This window comes from Glandiceps talaboti, chromosome 1 (assembly GCF_964340395.1).
Source record: "Glandiceps talaboti chromosome 1, keGlaTala1.1, whole genome shotgun sequence".
NCBI lineage: Eukaryota > Metazoa > Hemichordata > Enteropneusta > Spengelidae > Glandiceps > Glandiceps talaboti.
This window is the reverse complement of record NC_135549.1, coordinates 27,943,431-27,960,123: the sequence shown is the minus strand read 5'-3', so window position 1 is coordinate 27,960,123 and position 16,693 is coordinate 27,943,431. Positions and strand designations below refer to the sequence as shown.

At 37.5% G+C, this 16,693-nt stretch overlaps 1 protein-coding gene across 1 annotated transcript; it reads left to right on the top strand.

Annotated features, from left to right (window-relative positions):
- Nucleotides 1–3,532: 3,532 nt before the first annotated feature.
- LOC144453610 (acetylcholinesterase-like) lies at nt 3,533–16,478 on the top strand. Its single transcript, XM_078144936.1, has 8 exons — nt 3,533–3,922; nt 4,116–4,275; nt 9,050–9,127; nt 10,463–10,581; nt 12,344–12,511; nt 12,720–13,366; nt 13,755–13,927; nt 15,143–16,478. Exons 1-8 carry the CDS (start codon nt 3,566–3,568, stop codon nt 15,172–15,174), a joined length of 1,734 nt encoding a protein of 577 aa, XP_078001062.1. The 5' UTR covers nt 3,533–3,565; the 3' UTR covers nt 15,175–16,478.
- Nucleotides 16,479–16,693: the final 215 nt, after the last annotated feature.

Here is a 16,693-nt window from a genome sequence, read left to right as displayed (position 1 = left end):
CTCATAGACATGTTCCGTAGGGTAACGGCCAGAACTGATTAGGTTTTGATAATAATCCGATAAATATTAATGACCAATTTGAGTAATTAATCAATCGAACGAGTATAAAGTTGGCGTCAGATTCAGATTCAGATAGCATTATCTTATGAACGTTATATTGAGCGTCAGATGGCCTCAGATCCGTATCTGAATCTGACGTCAACTTTATACTCGTGCTCTACACTACTGAGAAAGACTCTATTTTCAGGGGTTTCATGCCTTATTTTGTGTTTCCCTTGGATCTGCACTCTGCATTGGCTGCACAAACCCGAGAAAAAAGAAGACCGAGGCAGGGTGATTCAAACTCACCAGAAAACATTTTTTTTTCTTGGCCTTAAAAGAGGTTTACAATGAGCGCGGAGTTCACAAACAGGACTGGTGAAATATTTATCATCGTTTCAATTTCGTCAAATATGGACTTATCATTTTCAAATTTCACACACTGATGCGCAGATGAATAAAGAGAAATCGTGTCTTTTTAGATTTTCGATTAGAAGTTTAGGAAGTATTATAATGACTTCAAACCATCTCCTTTTTACCGTGTTCTTTTCCGATTTCTCTCTATAACAAACTACCGCTGTTTGTTGCAAGGCTTGTACATAATCATTTATCTAGCCCTGTATCTCAGGATATAAATACACTCTCACATATTTATCAAGTGTAATAATCTATAATTTATACCCAAATGTGCGTGGTCAAAATATGGGAAATAGACCAAGCCTCGTCTAGCCTACGAAGAAAATTTCGCGACAATGTATCAATAATGGTGACCTATACATTGGCCTTTATATAATTAGTGTACAGTGAGGGCGCGCCACTCAACAAAATCTTGAGAATGTGTAAACTCGTGGTGGGATAGAAGGAAGTTCAACACCCACATGCCATATCCCGGGTATGTAGGGGATCACGAAAGCCAAGTGAAGTCGAGGATGGCAAGCTTTCCTGTGCTGAGAATAGGAGGCGTGGCGGGCATTTGAACAACATTTTTGACAACTAACTTTCATTGGGACTTGACGAATCACAGATATAGAGCTAAATGTCTTGCATAAATCCTGACGGAAGGCATTCAGTTTAAATCTGGTATATAATATTTCGTGCACTGCTAGTTTTAGCACTGCCTTATTAGGATCGGTAGTTCTGTAGGCATTGGGAGGTGTGTATGTGATGAGCGCTCACTGACCGGATCAAGAAAATAGAAAACAGTGACAATACACGACGGAAATAAATTGACGTAAACAAAGAAATCGATCCATACACACTTCATCACATTTTTAATAATCAGATTGTATTTCAAGATGGTTAATGTTACATCCCATCCCCAGTGTGAGGGAGCCTTCAGTAATTAAAAGGAGGGAGGGCCGGCGGACTCGTGACTGGGCTCACTATTTCGTCTTACATTTTCCTTTCACTTTGCATTATGTTGGCATTCCACTGCTGCTACCAGTTCCAAACCCCAAGTATCCATGGTTGTTTTGTGAGTAACGACGCCAATTGCATCTTCAGAAATGTGTCATGGTTACCATAGCAATAGCATTAACTAGCGACCACACTAGTTACAGAACATGTCATGTAAATGCTTGGCTGTTTCACAATCAATGCTCCACTTACATTGCATTTTGGGACAAAGGTGAACTTGGAGATTTCGTAATGGTAATCTTCATATATAGTTTATAAAAGAAGTAAATCTAAATTGTGCTACTCGTCAGTATGAACTTGTCAGAAGGGATTAATACACTTTGTATTTTGGCCCCTACATGTTATTGACACTACAAATCACCACATCTCCTCAGATTCCATATTCTATTATACACTAGGTATGACCACCTAAAGTTCTCTAACATACCGGTGATTTTACTATACATGCAATATTAATGCCCCATTACCAATGTTAAAGGCCCATTTTCATGTGACATGGGAAACTCATTTAAAACTTACATTTACTTTTAGGTTTTCTGAGCTTATAAATATTACCTCTAAAGCTATGAATAGCCTACAAATTGCCTTAATAGAAAAAAAACTTCAAGATCTGCTAGAGAGAAAACTCCTAGGACTCACTCATCCCCACAGGTCACTCAGGCATTCAACCAAATTCAACCAACAATCAGATGTACCAACCTTATTACTGTCATGGTATTAAACTTTTCTTAAATATTTTCACCCTATTCTAATTTGGGATGATATTGTCTTTTAAAAATGTGAAATGTTTGCCAAGATAGTCTAAAGTCCAAATCTCCTCTACCAATGATCTACCATTAGATGTGCTGACCTTTACTACATGTTATAATGATGTCATTTCAACCCTGTGTAAGTTAGAAAGCACAGCTTCTGATACTTGATGGCGCTGTCTTGTAAAGCTTGGAGTTTATTGCCTGAAAGGGTCTGAATAACCTAAACACTGTCCCAACAAGAGGTGGATATATCTTAGTCTCAAGCTCTTCCCCTACATCATAGTCAAGATGCTATTAAACTTAATTTTAAAAATATTTCAATCCTATATGTAGTTGCTTTTTACATGTTGGTGTTGTCTTGCAAAGCTTGGAAATTATTGTCTGAAAGTGTCTGCATAGTCTCAAAATTGGTAGTGCTATCCCGGAATCTTATAGAGTATTTGCAAGAGAGTCAAGCAGTTCACACTGAGTCACGATCAAACGATACCTGTCATATGAATATGATATATGGGGGGGGGGGGGGGTCATTATATTTTTAAATTAAGTGATGAGGGATCAGCCTGTTTTCTGTTTTACAGATAAGGGGGTCAGTGACTTTTTGTCGGCCCGATGGCAAAGTCCACCGACCCCCGACCCCATGCCGGAGAAACTGACCTGTCCCTTGCTATCTTCACATTCATTGGCGAGTAGAACGTATAAGACCTATTTATCAACTTGATTTCTGAACTACCTGTGGGGGTTACTTTTCACTTGTTACGAAACTTTACTTTTTTTTCTCCCAAGCGCAAACACTGATTGTGACAAAGCCCTGTAGAAATAGTCCGTCTATTTTATTTTACAGAGTGATCATATACATGTATGTTCATATGTATACGAATACGACGAATGTACTTCAACTGTCGTTTTTTAACCTTATCAGAGTACTAGTAACGGGCATAGAGTGACATTTGTAAATGATAGAAGAATGTCGTTTCAAATTTGAAAGTGTTTGGGGCATAAAGTTTTGATTTGTTGTATCCAAATAATATGAAATATCGTCTTTTCTATGCATTTTTGTTGTGAGTTTTCTAATATGTATCTCGTTGACTTGTTAGATCATTTTAAACACGCCACGTGCGTACAATGAAGTGTCGTGTTGTTCCCTTACCATGACCTTTGTTTCTGGTTAGGGCATGACGCCTCGGTTGTGGAAAACGCAATACTGCCCCCCTATTGAACTGTACCTCGTTCAAACTCTAATGCTCTACATATAAAGTACATTTACCTTACGCTATTTCAACACGCATGCGTTATAATGTAAGATGAAATACTTATGAACAACAATATCGAAGGTGGACATTGCACCGTGTACCAGAAACATGGGTTCGAGTATATATATTGGCCTCGGTGCATTCCTACTATTGTTGGCAATAACTACCAATGCTGACGACCCATCTGTCGAAATCAGCACTGGTAAACTAGTCGGTATATCTGTGCAGTTCACACACGGTGATACACAACACACCGTCAATGTCTACAAGGGGATACCGTTCGCTGAACCACCTATAGGTGACCTAAGATTTCAACCTCCAGTACCTGTATCACCATGGGACGGACTTTACGATGCAACACGCGTCAGAGATGCCTGTATGCAAATGCCGATGCCAATATTTCCAACACCAGAAGATTTCAGCGAAGACTGTCTTTATCTGAATGTGTTTGTACCTCAACATGGGGTAAGTACCATATCATGGCACTACATACCTTAAGTGTCGAGCATCTTCATGTTTATTAACTCCGATCCTACAATGCAAGAGTTTAATATATTTATTATATTATCATATGTACTGGTCAATTCAAGTAGACTAAACCTTACTGTAATTCTCGTATTAGACTTACTGACAATACTAATTCACTGATTACCTACAGCTGAAGAAGTATGCAGTTATGGTATGGATACATGGCGGTGGCTTCAACATGGGGTCAGGGTCACCAATGGCATATGATGCAACCCCATTGGCTGCTATCAATGACGTCTTAGTGGTGTCTATCAACTACCGACTTGGTCCACTCGGATATTTAACTACAGGTGTGTAAAGTGCACCAATGGTGTTTCAGGACAATTATTAAATGGTAATGTTCTTGATAGTTAGCACAACTGGACACCGAGAAGTAGTCCAGTAGAACTGTAGCCGTCACCAATTTAAAATATGTGTTTATGTGTGTAGGTAAGTGCATGTGTCTGTCTGTCTGTCTGTCTGTCTGTCTGTCTGTCTGTCTGTCTGTCTGTCTGTCTGTCTGTCTGTCTGTCTGTGTCATGCGTATGTGTGTGAACGACTTAAAGTAATGGAAATGATCACATCAGAGATGTGCATTTTGGGTGACAAAATATTATATTTGGTCAAAAACCTTGCAGTCATAGACTACTGAAATTTAGTGGGAACTTTCGTAGGGATGTTTAGATTAAGAATTGTTCATGGCATGGTGATTCTGTGAGGGGTCGCTGTGATATGCGAATTTGGTCTAAAAATGTGACTCTTTGACCAAAAACCTATAATTCCAAAACTACCGGACAGATAGGGTCGACATTAACGAGGATGCATTTGGGGATGTGTAGATAAAGGAGCGTGTGATGATCAAATCCTTATATCATAAAGTGCTTGGTTGATTGGTTTTGTGGAGATATATTTCTAGAAGTGTTATTCTCCAGATTTTCCTCAAAACATTTTGACAGAGTTGGCCATAGCAACCATCACCAAACCCATAACAACAACCAAATTCCAGAATATTTTGCTTAAAATGACATTAACATCTGGTAGACAAAACAATAAACATTCAAAAAAGTATGCACACAACCCTTGCAGCCCGACCATGCGCCCATAACAGCCAAATGATTGAGTATATTTCAAAGATAACAATGGAATTGAGAAGCATACACAAATGTATGTAAATATGCCTAGCAACAAGACCACGCCCGTAGCAACATCCAAACAATGGTGTATATCGCAAAGATAAGAACAGGGATTCATAGACAAGTGAATAAACATTAAATATATATATGCAAAGATGCCTAGCAACAATACTGCTCCCATACCAACAGAATATGATATGTATATTGCATAGATAACAACATCGATGGTTAGGCAAGTGGATAAACGTCCAAAATGTGAATCCAATTATGTCAAGCAACAAGACCATGCCCATAGCAACAACAAACTGATGGTGTATATGATAACGGTAACAAGAGGACTGGATAGGCAACTTGATAAACACTGGGCAAATATGAACACCTATACATAATAACATAGATCAGCATGTGAATAAACATTTTTTTCAAAAGTGTACAATTGTTGTACAACGCCATTGACACTATTTTTTTACGAAAACGTTTATCCACATGCCAATCCATCCTTGGGATTATCAAGTTTCTGAAAAAATGGCCTCAGAAAATAGAGTAGGTAGATCAGGATTTTATGTCATTTTTATCTTTTCAATTGTTTTCAGTTTTAGTTTTGAAAAACCAAACGAAATATAGGTCTGAATACCCCTTCTGTGTAATACTAAATGATGAAATATGTGCAGACAGCACTGAAGAAAGAAAGTAGACGTACATGAAGACCGAGAAGACGGGGAATTTCTTATCGTATCGTTTTTAATGTTTAAAAGAAATTAGGGTCGACTGCTTAAGCTAGGATTGGTCGGGTTATGGTAAATGGTAACAGGACAACTGCCCCCCCCCCCGGACAATTGCCCCTGAAGGACAACTGCCCCCCGGACAACTGCCCCCGAAGGACAACTGCCCCCCGGACTACGTGTTGGTTCCTTCCTGATATTGTATTTGATGTCATTCCATGTAGTTGCACCTGTATATGATATTAATTAATTGATTGATTGTTGTTGTTGTTGTTGTTGTTGTTGTTGTTGTTGTTGTTGTTGTTGTTGTTCAACTGATGTCTTCACTTGAGGAATACATAAATTGCCCTGAACCTTCTGTCGCGTATTGTATTCATAATTCAACAGCGTGCAATAAATGGTTATAGAGTGTGGTAAATTATTGTGTATTAAGGGACCGGTCAGTTTCTTCGGCCGGGGGGGGGGTCCGGTGGATTGGTAGGGGGGTCACCCTGTTTTTGAAATTGGCAGTAGGGGGGGGGGTCATGCTGTTTTGAAAATTGTGGATGGGGGGGGGGGTCATTGTGTTTTAAATTGTGATGGAAGAAAAAAATCCTTTCTACAATGGCATATAGCCTTGTCTGAAATGTGGTACATGTCAATATTTGTTCTTGTCCCTGTTTCTTACATGAATTCTTTAAGATTACTTATTAGTTCAAACATAACTATACATATACATATACATGTATTACCTAGCTACCACACTAGTTACAGAACATGTCATGTAAATACTTGGCTGTTTCACAATCAATGCTTCACTTATATTGCAGTTTGGGGCAAAAGTGAACTTGTGACTTGAAGGTTTCGTAATGGCAATTTTCATAGATCGTTTATAAATGAGGTTAATCTAAATTGTTCTACTCGTCATGTTATTGACACTACAAATCACCACATCTCATCAGATTCCAGTTTCTATTATACACTAGGTATGACCACCTAAAGTTCTCTAACATACCGGTGACTTTATTATACATATATTAATGCCCCTATACTAATGTTACATGTCTATTTTATGTGATATAGGAAACTCATTTAAAACGTACATTTAGGTTAGCTTTTCGAAGCTTGGAAATATTACCTCAAAGATTATGAATAACCTAAACATTGCCTTAGTATCTCAAGCAAAAAACTCCATATCTGCCAGGGGGAAAACCCCAAGGACTTGCTCACCCCCAGAGGTCACCCATGCATTCAACCAACAATCAGATGCACCAACAACCTTTTTACTGTCATAATGGTATTAAACTTTTCTTAAATATTTTCACCCTATTCTAATTTGAGATGATATTGTCTTTTCAAGATGTGAAACGTTTGCCAAAATAGTCTAAAATTGCCTTAATCTCCAAATCTCCCCTACCAATGATACTACCATTAGATGTGCTGACCTTTACTACATGTATAAAATGATGCCATTTAACTTTTTAAGAACATATTTCAACCCTTAGTGTAAGTTATAAAGAATAGTTTCTGATACTTGCTGTCTTGTAAAGCATGGATTAAGTTATTGCTTGAAGGGTCTAAATAGCGTAAATATTGGCTATAAGAGTAAAAATCCTTCAGGGCTTAGAGGGAGACCCCCTCAGACCCCCCGCATGAGGTGGACATATCCCAGTCTCAAGCTCTTGACCTCCTACTGTCAAGATACTATCAAAGTATATTTCAAAAGTATTTCAACCCTATGTAGTTGTTTTTTACATGTTGGTATTGTCTTGTAAGGCTTGGAAATTATTGTCTGAAAGGGTCTGAATAGTCTCAAAATTGACTTTTCAAGGAATAAACCTCCAGGGCTTCTAGGGGAAGACCCCCTAGGACCCCCCCCGCCCCCCCCCCCATGAGGTGTACACATCCCAGTCTCAAGATCTCCCCCCTACCTCTTACTGTCAAGATCCTATCAAACTATATTTCAAAAAATATTTCAACCTTATGTAGTTGCTTTTTACATGTTGGTGCTGTCTTGTAAAGCTTGGAAATGATTTTCTAAAAATGTCTGAATAGTCTCAAAATTGACTTTTCAGAGTTAAAAACCTCCTGGGCTTCTAGAGGGAGACCCCCTAGGACCCCCCATGACAGCTGTACATATTCCCTTCTCAAGCTTTCCCCCTACCTTTCACTGTCAAGATGCTATTAAACTCCTTTTCAAATATATTTACCCTGTGTAGTCAATTATTATAATTATGATAGTGCTAACCCGGGATCTTATAAAGTAGATGAAAGACAGTCAAGCAGTCCACACTGAGTCACGATCAAAAAATACCTGTCACTCATGCGAATATCATATATGGGGGGGGGGGGGGGTCATCATGTTTTAGAATGAAGTGATAGGGGGGTCAATCTGTTTTGGGTTTTACAGATAGGGGGGGGGGGCGTCAGTGACTTTTTGTCGGCCCGATTGAAGAATCCACCCCCCCCCCCAGGCTGGAGAAACTGACCGGTCCCTAAGTCGTAAACAAAAACACCTACTAAATACTTGTGTAACTTAAAGACGTCGAGATGAGGAGAGGAATGTTCCAGAAAATTATGTGAATTACGGCGGTAAATTAAATCATCATGCCGACTTTTATGAATGACTTAACAATTATCACAGATAACAATAGAGTAAAACATGTTAATATAGTGAGTATAATGTATGCAAATTGCGGGAGTAAGTTGCCGATGGTGACTTTTTAATGAATGACAAACCCGTTCATATGTAATACTAGCTTTTTTTCGTTTGGGGGCAGTAGTCCGGGGGGCAGTTGTCCTTCGGGGGCAGTTGTCCGGGGGGGGGGGGCAATTGTCCGGGGGGTAGTTGTCCTTCGGGGGGCAATTGTCCGGGGGCAATTGTCCGGGGGGCAGTTGTCCTAGAATCATGTATGTATGTATGTATGTATGTATGCATGCATGTATGTATGTATGTATGTATGTATGTATGTATGTATGTATGTATGTATGTATGTATGTATGTATGTATGTACGTACGTACGTATGTATGTATTCTCCTAGCATGGAGTATTTAGCTTACGAATTTTTGTAATATGACAACTATGACAATATAAATGCTGTAACTGTAACATCTATAATTCATATTAAGTTTTGGGCATTAATGTATCTACCTCTATACAAAATGACATTCAGCAGATAATCTTATCTAACTACGTGCTGTATGTTTCCCGTTTCCTAGAATTCAACATTTTGTATTTACATCCAATCAGGTGACGCAGCAGCACGTGGTAATGTTGGTATGCTTGATCAGGTTGAAGCATTGAAGTGGGTGAAGAACAACATCGGAGGTTTGTGACAGACTTTTTACTTTCATCTGTGTACTATACTCAAAGAGCTATTTTTGAGAATTTGTGGGTAATTAAATGTAAGAAACAATTTGTTGTTGTTGTTGTTGTTGTTGTTGTTGTTGTTGTTGTTGTTGCTGTTGTTGTTGTTGTTGTTGTTGTTGTTGTTGTTTACGAAAAGTCTGGTTTTCCTCAGTAATGGCAAATTTCTATTTATTCTATGTTTTCTAAAATAAGGAAAAACAAAGCTGTAATTCTAGCATCGAACCTGGCCAATCTAAAATCTCTCGTCAATTATTTCCATGGTTTTCTCATTGAAATAGTCGATTACCTAGCTTCAATTCCTCAATTCAGTACGTAAGTACTCGGATCTGTTCATTGCCTGTTCAAAACTGCAATAAATACTCCAAACTAATACATCTTGACTCCTTCTCGGCAGCCATTACGATGGCGTTCTAGTATATGGAGCATGCACAGTGTTAGTTAACATGTCCGCCGAATTCTTTAAAAAAAAGTCGAGAATATAGTATGACTTCCACTTGAAAATATAACATTGAGGAAGCATTAATCCGATCGAGGACATAGAATATGCTCGACTTTCAAAGAGGTGATGGATATATTCTAGAAAAAAACAAACAGTTTAATGGTGTGTTTAGGGTCCTGAACACAGTTTTGATAGCTTACACATGATAGATCTTTAACTGTTCTAGCAGAGGACTGAGAGAGACGTAGCTACATTACTGTATCTTGGTATGTGCATTCATCTATCATATATATAATCACAATACATTGATAACGAGTGTTTACTTGTGATTAAAAATTATTACTTGAGTTAACCCACTTTGTTTAGAAATTACTTCATATACGTACAATAGCAAACTTTTTAGTGTTTTAGGTTTTGTTTTGCAGCGCGATCGATATTATTAAGATTTTAATTTTTCTCTCTCCGCTTTGTATATGGCATTTTAATTATTTTTTTCCCCATATTTCTTTTTTGCATGACGCATTGTAGTACTTTATTGTATGGCATTTTTTTAGTATTTTATTAATCGGTACCTTTTATATGCAATCTTTTTCGTTATGTAAAGAGCACTGAGACGTAGTGTAGTGCGCTTTTTAAGAAATTAAGTAATAATAATGATAATAATAATTATCACGAGTTATGTTATTGAGGTCCTATTTTATATTTTATCACATAAAAATCTTATTTATGTTGATAGCAGTAATCAATAAAAGTGTAATAAAAGTATTTGAAATAATCCTATTTGGACTGTTCCTTCAAGGGCAGCTATTGACAATGTTAGTTTTAGCAACCTGTATCGTTCACTTTTGTTACAGCTTTCGGAGGTGATGCAGACAGAGTGACCATATTTGGGGAAAGTGCAGGATCATTTAGCTGTCATTTGCATATTTTGTCCCCTTTGTCATCTGGACTTTTCCACAGGGCTATTCTACAGGTAGATGTAATTTATTTGCCTTTTAGTGTAAATGCAGGGAAGCATTAGTGAACGTAACCGTGACACTGTTTGTAATTTGCAAATCTATAATAGGTGTGACCTACTATAATACTAAAAAAGTAATATATATCTGTAATGTTGTCTTAAAGTCTGTATGTATGTATGTATGTATGTATGTATGTATGTGTGTATGTATGTATGTATGTATGTATGTATGTATGCATGCATGTTCGTGTGTGTGTGTGTTTGTGTTTGTGTTTGTGTTTGTGTTTGTGTTTGTATGTGTGTGTTTGTGTGTGGGTGTGTGTTTTTGTGTGAGGGTTTGTGTGTGCATGTGTGTTTATGTATGTGAACCACATAAAGGTAAAACACTACAGGACTAATTGCAGTGAAACTTAGTGGGGATATTGCTTTTCAGGTCTAGTTGGTGGCTTGTTCAAAACAAATTGATCGCATCAGGGAGGTGACATTTGGGTTAAAAAATATGCTCTTTGGTAAAAATAAATCACACTCAAAAGCTACGATTGATGTGAAATTTGGTGGGAATGATCTTTGGGATGGGTACATAAAGAAGTCTGTATGACATGATGATCCAATCAGTGACATGCAAATTAAGCCTATATTAAAAATGTGTATTTTAAGTCAATGGTCTTTAATTCCAAAACTACGTAGCAGATTGGACGGACTGAATTTTAATGGAGATGCGGCGATATGCAAATTAGTGATATGCAAGTTATGTCTCAAAAACTACATGGTGAATGGGACCGAAATTTGCGGATAATTTGAGGTGTTATCCTGCAGTTATTGTTCAAATAATTTGGAACAACTGGCCCTATCAAACATGGCCATGCCCTTAACAACAGTGGAATGATGATGTATATTACAAAGATATCAGCAGAGATGGGTAGGCAAGTGAATCGAGATTTTTAAAATGTTGTATGCAATTATGCGTAATAACAAAACCACGCCCATACCACCAGCCAAAATCAGGTTGTACATTGCAAAGATGAAAATTGGGATGGGTAGATAAGTGAATAAAATTTCAAAAATGTATGCAAATATTTCTAGCAACAAGCCCACGCCACGCCATGCCATGCCATGCCATGCCACAGCCTAATGTTGAAGTAATGCTGATGTATAATACCGTTAATACGTCTACAATCAATGCAGCCCTTTTCAGTAGAGCGTGTCAAAGCTATTAAACGAACTATCAAGATCAGAGAGCCTCATCACAAGGTTTGATATTGAGATTGACACCATAAAAATAACACACACACATCACTTACATTGCGCTGACCATGGATTTTGTTTGAACCTCAACAGGTTACAACATGTGTAGTAGTGTGCATGTTACTGTTTATTCCAATAACTCAATACAGAGCCCGCACATTGTAAGTGATGTGTGTGTGCTATTTGTATGATGTCTATCTCAACATGAAAGCTCGTGATTAGGCTCACTGATCTTGATAGTTTATTCAATAACTCGCTCTACGGAAAAAGGGTGTAATTTGACATTTTTAGAGACACTAAGGAACATTATACTAAACACTAAATCGTCGTTTCAAACAACTGGACATATTTGGGAGATTATTGCTCGAGTAGAACTAGCGATTTCTTCACAGCAATACACAGGGACGTGATTATATGATAATGTCCAATGTTGATGATTTATACATATCTTTATGTGTGAGACCTATGGTTGTCTCAAGTGTTTGTTGACGAAAAATTGCTTTGATCTGTCACTACTTTTCCTGCATTTCAGAGTGGCGCCCTTTCTCCTGCATATGGACTTACAGATGATATAGAAACATCGGTCAAGGCTGCTTATGCATTGGGCAAGGAACTTGGGTGTAAGCAAGATAATTCTGATGATCTGGTTCAGTGTCTTCGCAAAGTTCCAGCCGAAGAATTTGTGCAAGCTTCATTGGTGGTATGTGTGATGAATATGTTTCCTGGGAAAGGTGGTGGTATGCATTGTACATGTAGAGTTCTTTATAGTAAGGGTGAATATGGCAGTTTTATAAGCTCAGAAACGTGTTGATACTGGATGGACAAGTTCTTGGTAGCAGGGGATCATTTATTCATGTATCTGCATTTGCCTAAAACGTGGTCAACACTGTGTCTATTTGTTCTTGTAGGAAATTCTACAGGGTGTTACAGCAGGAACAGAGTTATATCAGCCTTTTAATCCAATTGTTGATGACCACTTCGCACCAAAAGATCCTTTCGAGAAGCTTTCCACTGGATCGTTTGATAAAGTTGATTGCATCGTTGGAACAAATGCAGATGAAGGCATGTTGTGGAGTATGCTGTTTTTCCCCGAGGCAAATGATACCGCGCCATTTGTTGACAAGGCAACGTTTGATGCTATGGCACCCATGTACGTTTTCCCACCAAACCACAAGTACCCAGCTATTAGGGAGATGGCGAAATATTTGTATACAGATTGGAAGAATGCTGATTCTCACGATTATTCTTACTTAGATGTTCTCAGCCAGATGGCAGGAGACTCGTTTTTCGTTTGTCCATCTGACAAGTATGCACGTGATCTGGTCAATTTTGGCACTGTTGCCTACCTTTATCATTTCACTCACCAACCATCATCAACAATCTGGCAAACAACGTGGCTCAAGGCAACACATGCGGAAGATATTTCATTTGTATTTGGGTGGAACTTCCGTTCACAGCTTCATCCAGATAGTGAATGGCAGATTACGTTCACCGATGAAGAGGTTGAGATGTCATTGCAGATTATGAAATATTTCACTAACTTTGCTAAGACTGGGTAAGCATGTACATTGTTTGTGCGATGGAATGCTAGTATATGTAAATTAGTAAACTCATATGAAATTCATACTGGATATTAACAAACTTCTGAATTTCAAATTGCAATATTGACACTGTGAACGTTTTAACTGCATTTTGATTTACCTTTATATATTAATTCTAAGAATTCAAAGTGTGTGTGTGTGTGTGTGCGTGTGTGTGTGTGTGTGCGTGCATGTGCATACTGTAATACCTCCCGAAGTGAACCCCTTAGTAAATCACCTATAGAAACCTATGCAAACAAACTCTTGTGGAAACCAACTTCTGTGTACCCTGAATATTCAACCAAACGTACATAAAGTAGTATTACTGTAACATTAATTTCATTTGTTTATATCTCTTGAAAGTGACCCTAACCTGAACGAAGATGGTAACATGACAGAGATCAATTGGCCCAAATTTAGTGTTCCTGAGCTGCAGTACAAGGAACTGTCTCCATCTATGCCAACTAAAAGAGCCTTAAAAGCCAAGGAATGTGCATTCTGGAATCAACTGTATAGTGAGATACAGAAGCACACTGGTGAGTACACTAGCACATATTTCCTGTTGACCAAAATGTTTACTAGTTTTCCTTCAATACCAATAAAGAAAAAAGAATTTTGTGTGTTACTTATATCATCACATTGCCACATGATGATGATATTTTAAATAAATATAAATCTCCGGTCTATTACCCCCCCCCCCCCAATAATATCAGTCATATTGTAACACATGGTTATGGTGTAGACAAATATATAATCACCTGCATTTATAATGAAGTTGCATATGCCATAGTCACTATTCAAGGAACACATTTGGTGATGGCTTAAAACCAGAATTACCGGACACAATTTGCCAAGCCAATAGGTCACTAAATATTGTTGAAGGTTTTTTGTTCTTCTAAAGAAGACAACTATTAAATGTGACATCACTATATATCAGACCCTTTCAAACAAAGTCATGTTCACAATATATCTACTTTCCTTGGAAAAGTACGTCCGATAATACTTGTGTCATGCCATCACAAAATCTGTTCCTTGAACAACGGGGGCTCAGGTTTTAGTTAGTTTTGTTTACGATCACACACAAACCAAACAAAGAAACAAGCAAAAGAACAATAATAACAACAGACATACAAACACTGACAAACATGAACTACAGAGTAATTAAAACATTAATATTAAGAATGTTTGTATGCAACAAGAATTCTACTGTTTTCCTGTATGAAAAGGTCACAGACGTACATTGTTGACTATTGATGTCAAATTACTCGTTCATGATTGTGTTTATATGTTGATATTTTGTTTGTTTGTTTGTTTGTTTGTTTGTTAGTATAAGTCTTGCGTGTTTTCGTAAACATAACTAATTAAGCCAGAGGCCCTCTGGGCTTCAGCATTAATAATCAACTTAAATGTTTATCATACATTGGGATAACTCCCTGACCCTCTGGAATCTCTACACTAATATGTAGTTAGACAAAATATAGTATATCTATCTATCTTCAAATTAATAATATCAAGCTATACGCATTGTTGCCATAATGTCTAAAGGTAATTTTGATTTTGATTGATTTTGCTTGTCAAGAACAAAATATCTTTGTGGGTTAAATTGTATTACACATGTCGTTCGTTTAGTCTCAGACAACTATGAGGTTTGGTACAACTTACCATACAGTGCTTTCGAATGTTTGCAGCATGCCATAACATTAAATATTAAACCGACAGGGTTAACATAACCTGAAAATCTTTTCTTCCAGATGAATTAAAGACAACATGTGGAGAAGAGTGATATCAATGTCAACTTCTCCCTCCAACTGTATAACTTTTACTATGGTTAAATTCTTAAATTCTCTGAACCAACCATGAGACCTAAGCTCCGATCCTTCATTATGTTATGTATCATGCATTTGGCGATGCTGTCATGATAAAGAAAATAAGTTAATGCACTGGAGATTGACATCGAGCTGACGTATCTATATAACATAAGGGAACTTTGATAGTATCCCTTCTGTGAGTGATGATTTATTCAGCAGACATTCAGAAAGAAAGATGACTGTATATTGATTACAACTATTAGCATCTACTCAAGTTTATTGACACTGTCACTGACCTATCAGTAGCTAGAAACAAAATAAGTCTGTGAGTCACCACAGGAAAATTTGGGGGTATGTTAATATAGAACGTTTAGATTTAGATTACCTAGTAGTGATGTTTAATCAACAAGTAGTATAGAGAAAGGATATGGGAAGTGTGAGAGATTAGCCGCATGTATGGAGTGATACCACAAATTTCACCCATCAACTAGCAATACGTTGCAGTACTAGTTGATAACAGTCCTGAAACAGGGACAATTGTCATTGCATATACATGTAATAGACTCAGGAGAGATCTTTAGAGGTGTGAAACAGTGAGTATTAATGACAATATCTCTGCAAGTTCAACACATGTGAATGAAAACTAGTAAACAAACAACAGATACACTCTAGGTCAAGTAGATAGCAAGTCAATATAGCATGTATCAGTGAATGTTATCAGGAGGACTATGTTTGGTGGAGTGTGAATGCTAACTATCAAACAATCCTAGGTCTATTTCATTTACTGCTGAAGCTTTGTAATTATCAATGCAGCAAGTTGCTGGACAAGACAAGTTTTGAAGCCAGGAGATATATAGGAGAACGTCGAGGAGTCCTAAAAGATCAGTTTCGCATGTCACTCTATAGTAGATGTGTCGTATATAGGCCCTAGATTCTGATGAGGTGCAGTGATTTTTATTGTCCACGGTAACATGTAATTTCACAAACAAAAAGTATATATACGCATTACTGTCTTCACACTGACGATTGGTACAGATAAGACCTATCTATCAACTTGATTTCTGAACTACCTACTAGGATTAGTTTGGAACTTTATTTTTCTCTCCCAAGGGCAAACACTGATTCTGAACAAGCCGTGTACAAATAGTCCGTCTATTCTATTACAGAGCGACCATATATGTTCATATGTATATGACGAATATACTTTAGTAGTCGTTCATAATCGTATTATAGTAATGGAGCTTAGAGTGACATTTATACATAGAAGAATTTTGTTTCAAAAGTGGTTGGTGGATAAAATTTGATCTGAACAATACGAAATGTTGTGTTTTCTATTTATTTTCTTGAGTTTTTATGTATCTAGTTGACATGTAGCCACGATGCGTACAATGACCTTATCATGACCTTTGTTCGTATTGGGGCATTGCGTCTCTGTCGAGTAAAATTTTACACTGACCTCCAATTGCATTGTGCCTGGTTCAAACCCTCGTGCTC

Coding starts and splice junctions, on each gene's coding strand:
- LOC144453610 (XM_078144936.1), top strand. CDS start 3,566: ATGGGTTCGAGTATATATATTGGCCTCGGTGCATTCCTACTATTGTTG. Junction 4,276..9,049: donor ACTCGGATATTTAACTACAG/GTGTGTAAAGTG, acceptor ACATCCAATCAG/GTGACGCAGCAGCACGTGGT. Junction 13,928..15,142: donor TGAGATACAGAAGCACACTG/GTGAGTACACTA, acceptor CTTTTCTTCCAG/ATGAATTAAAGACAACATGT.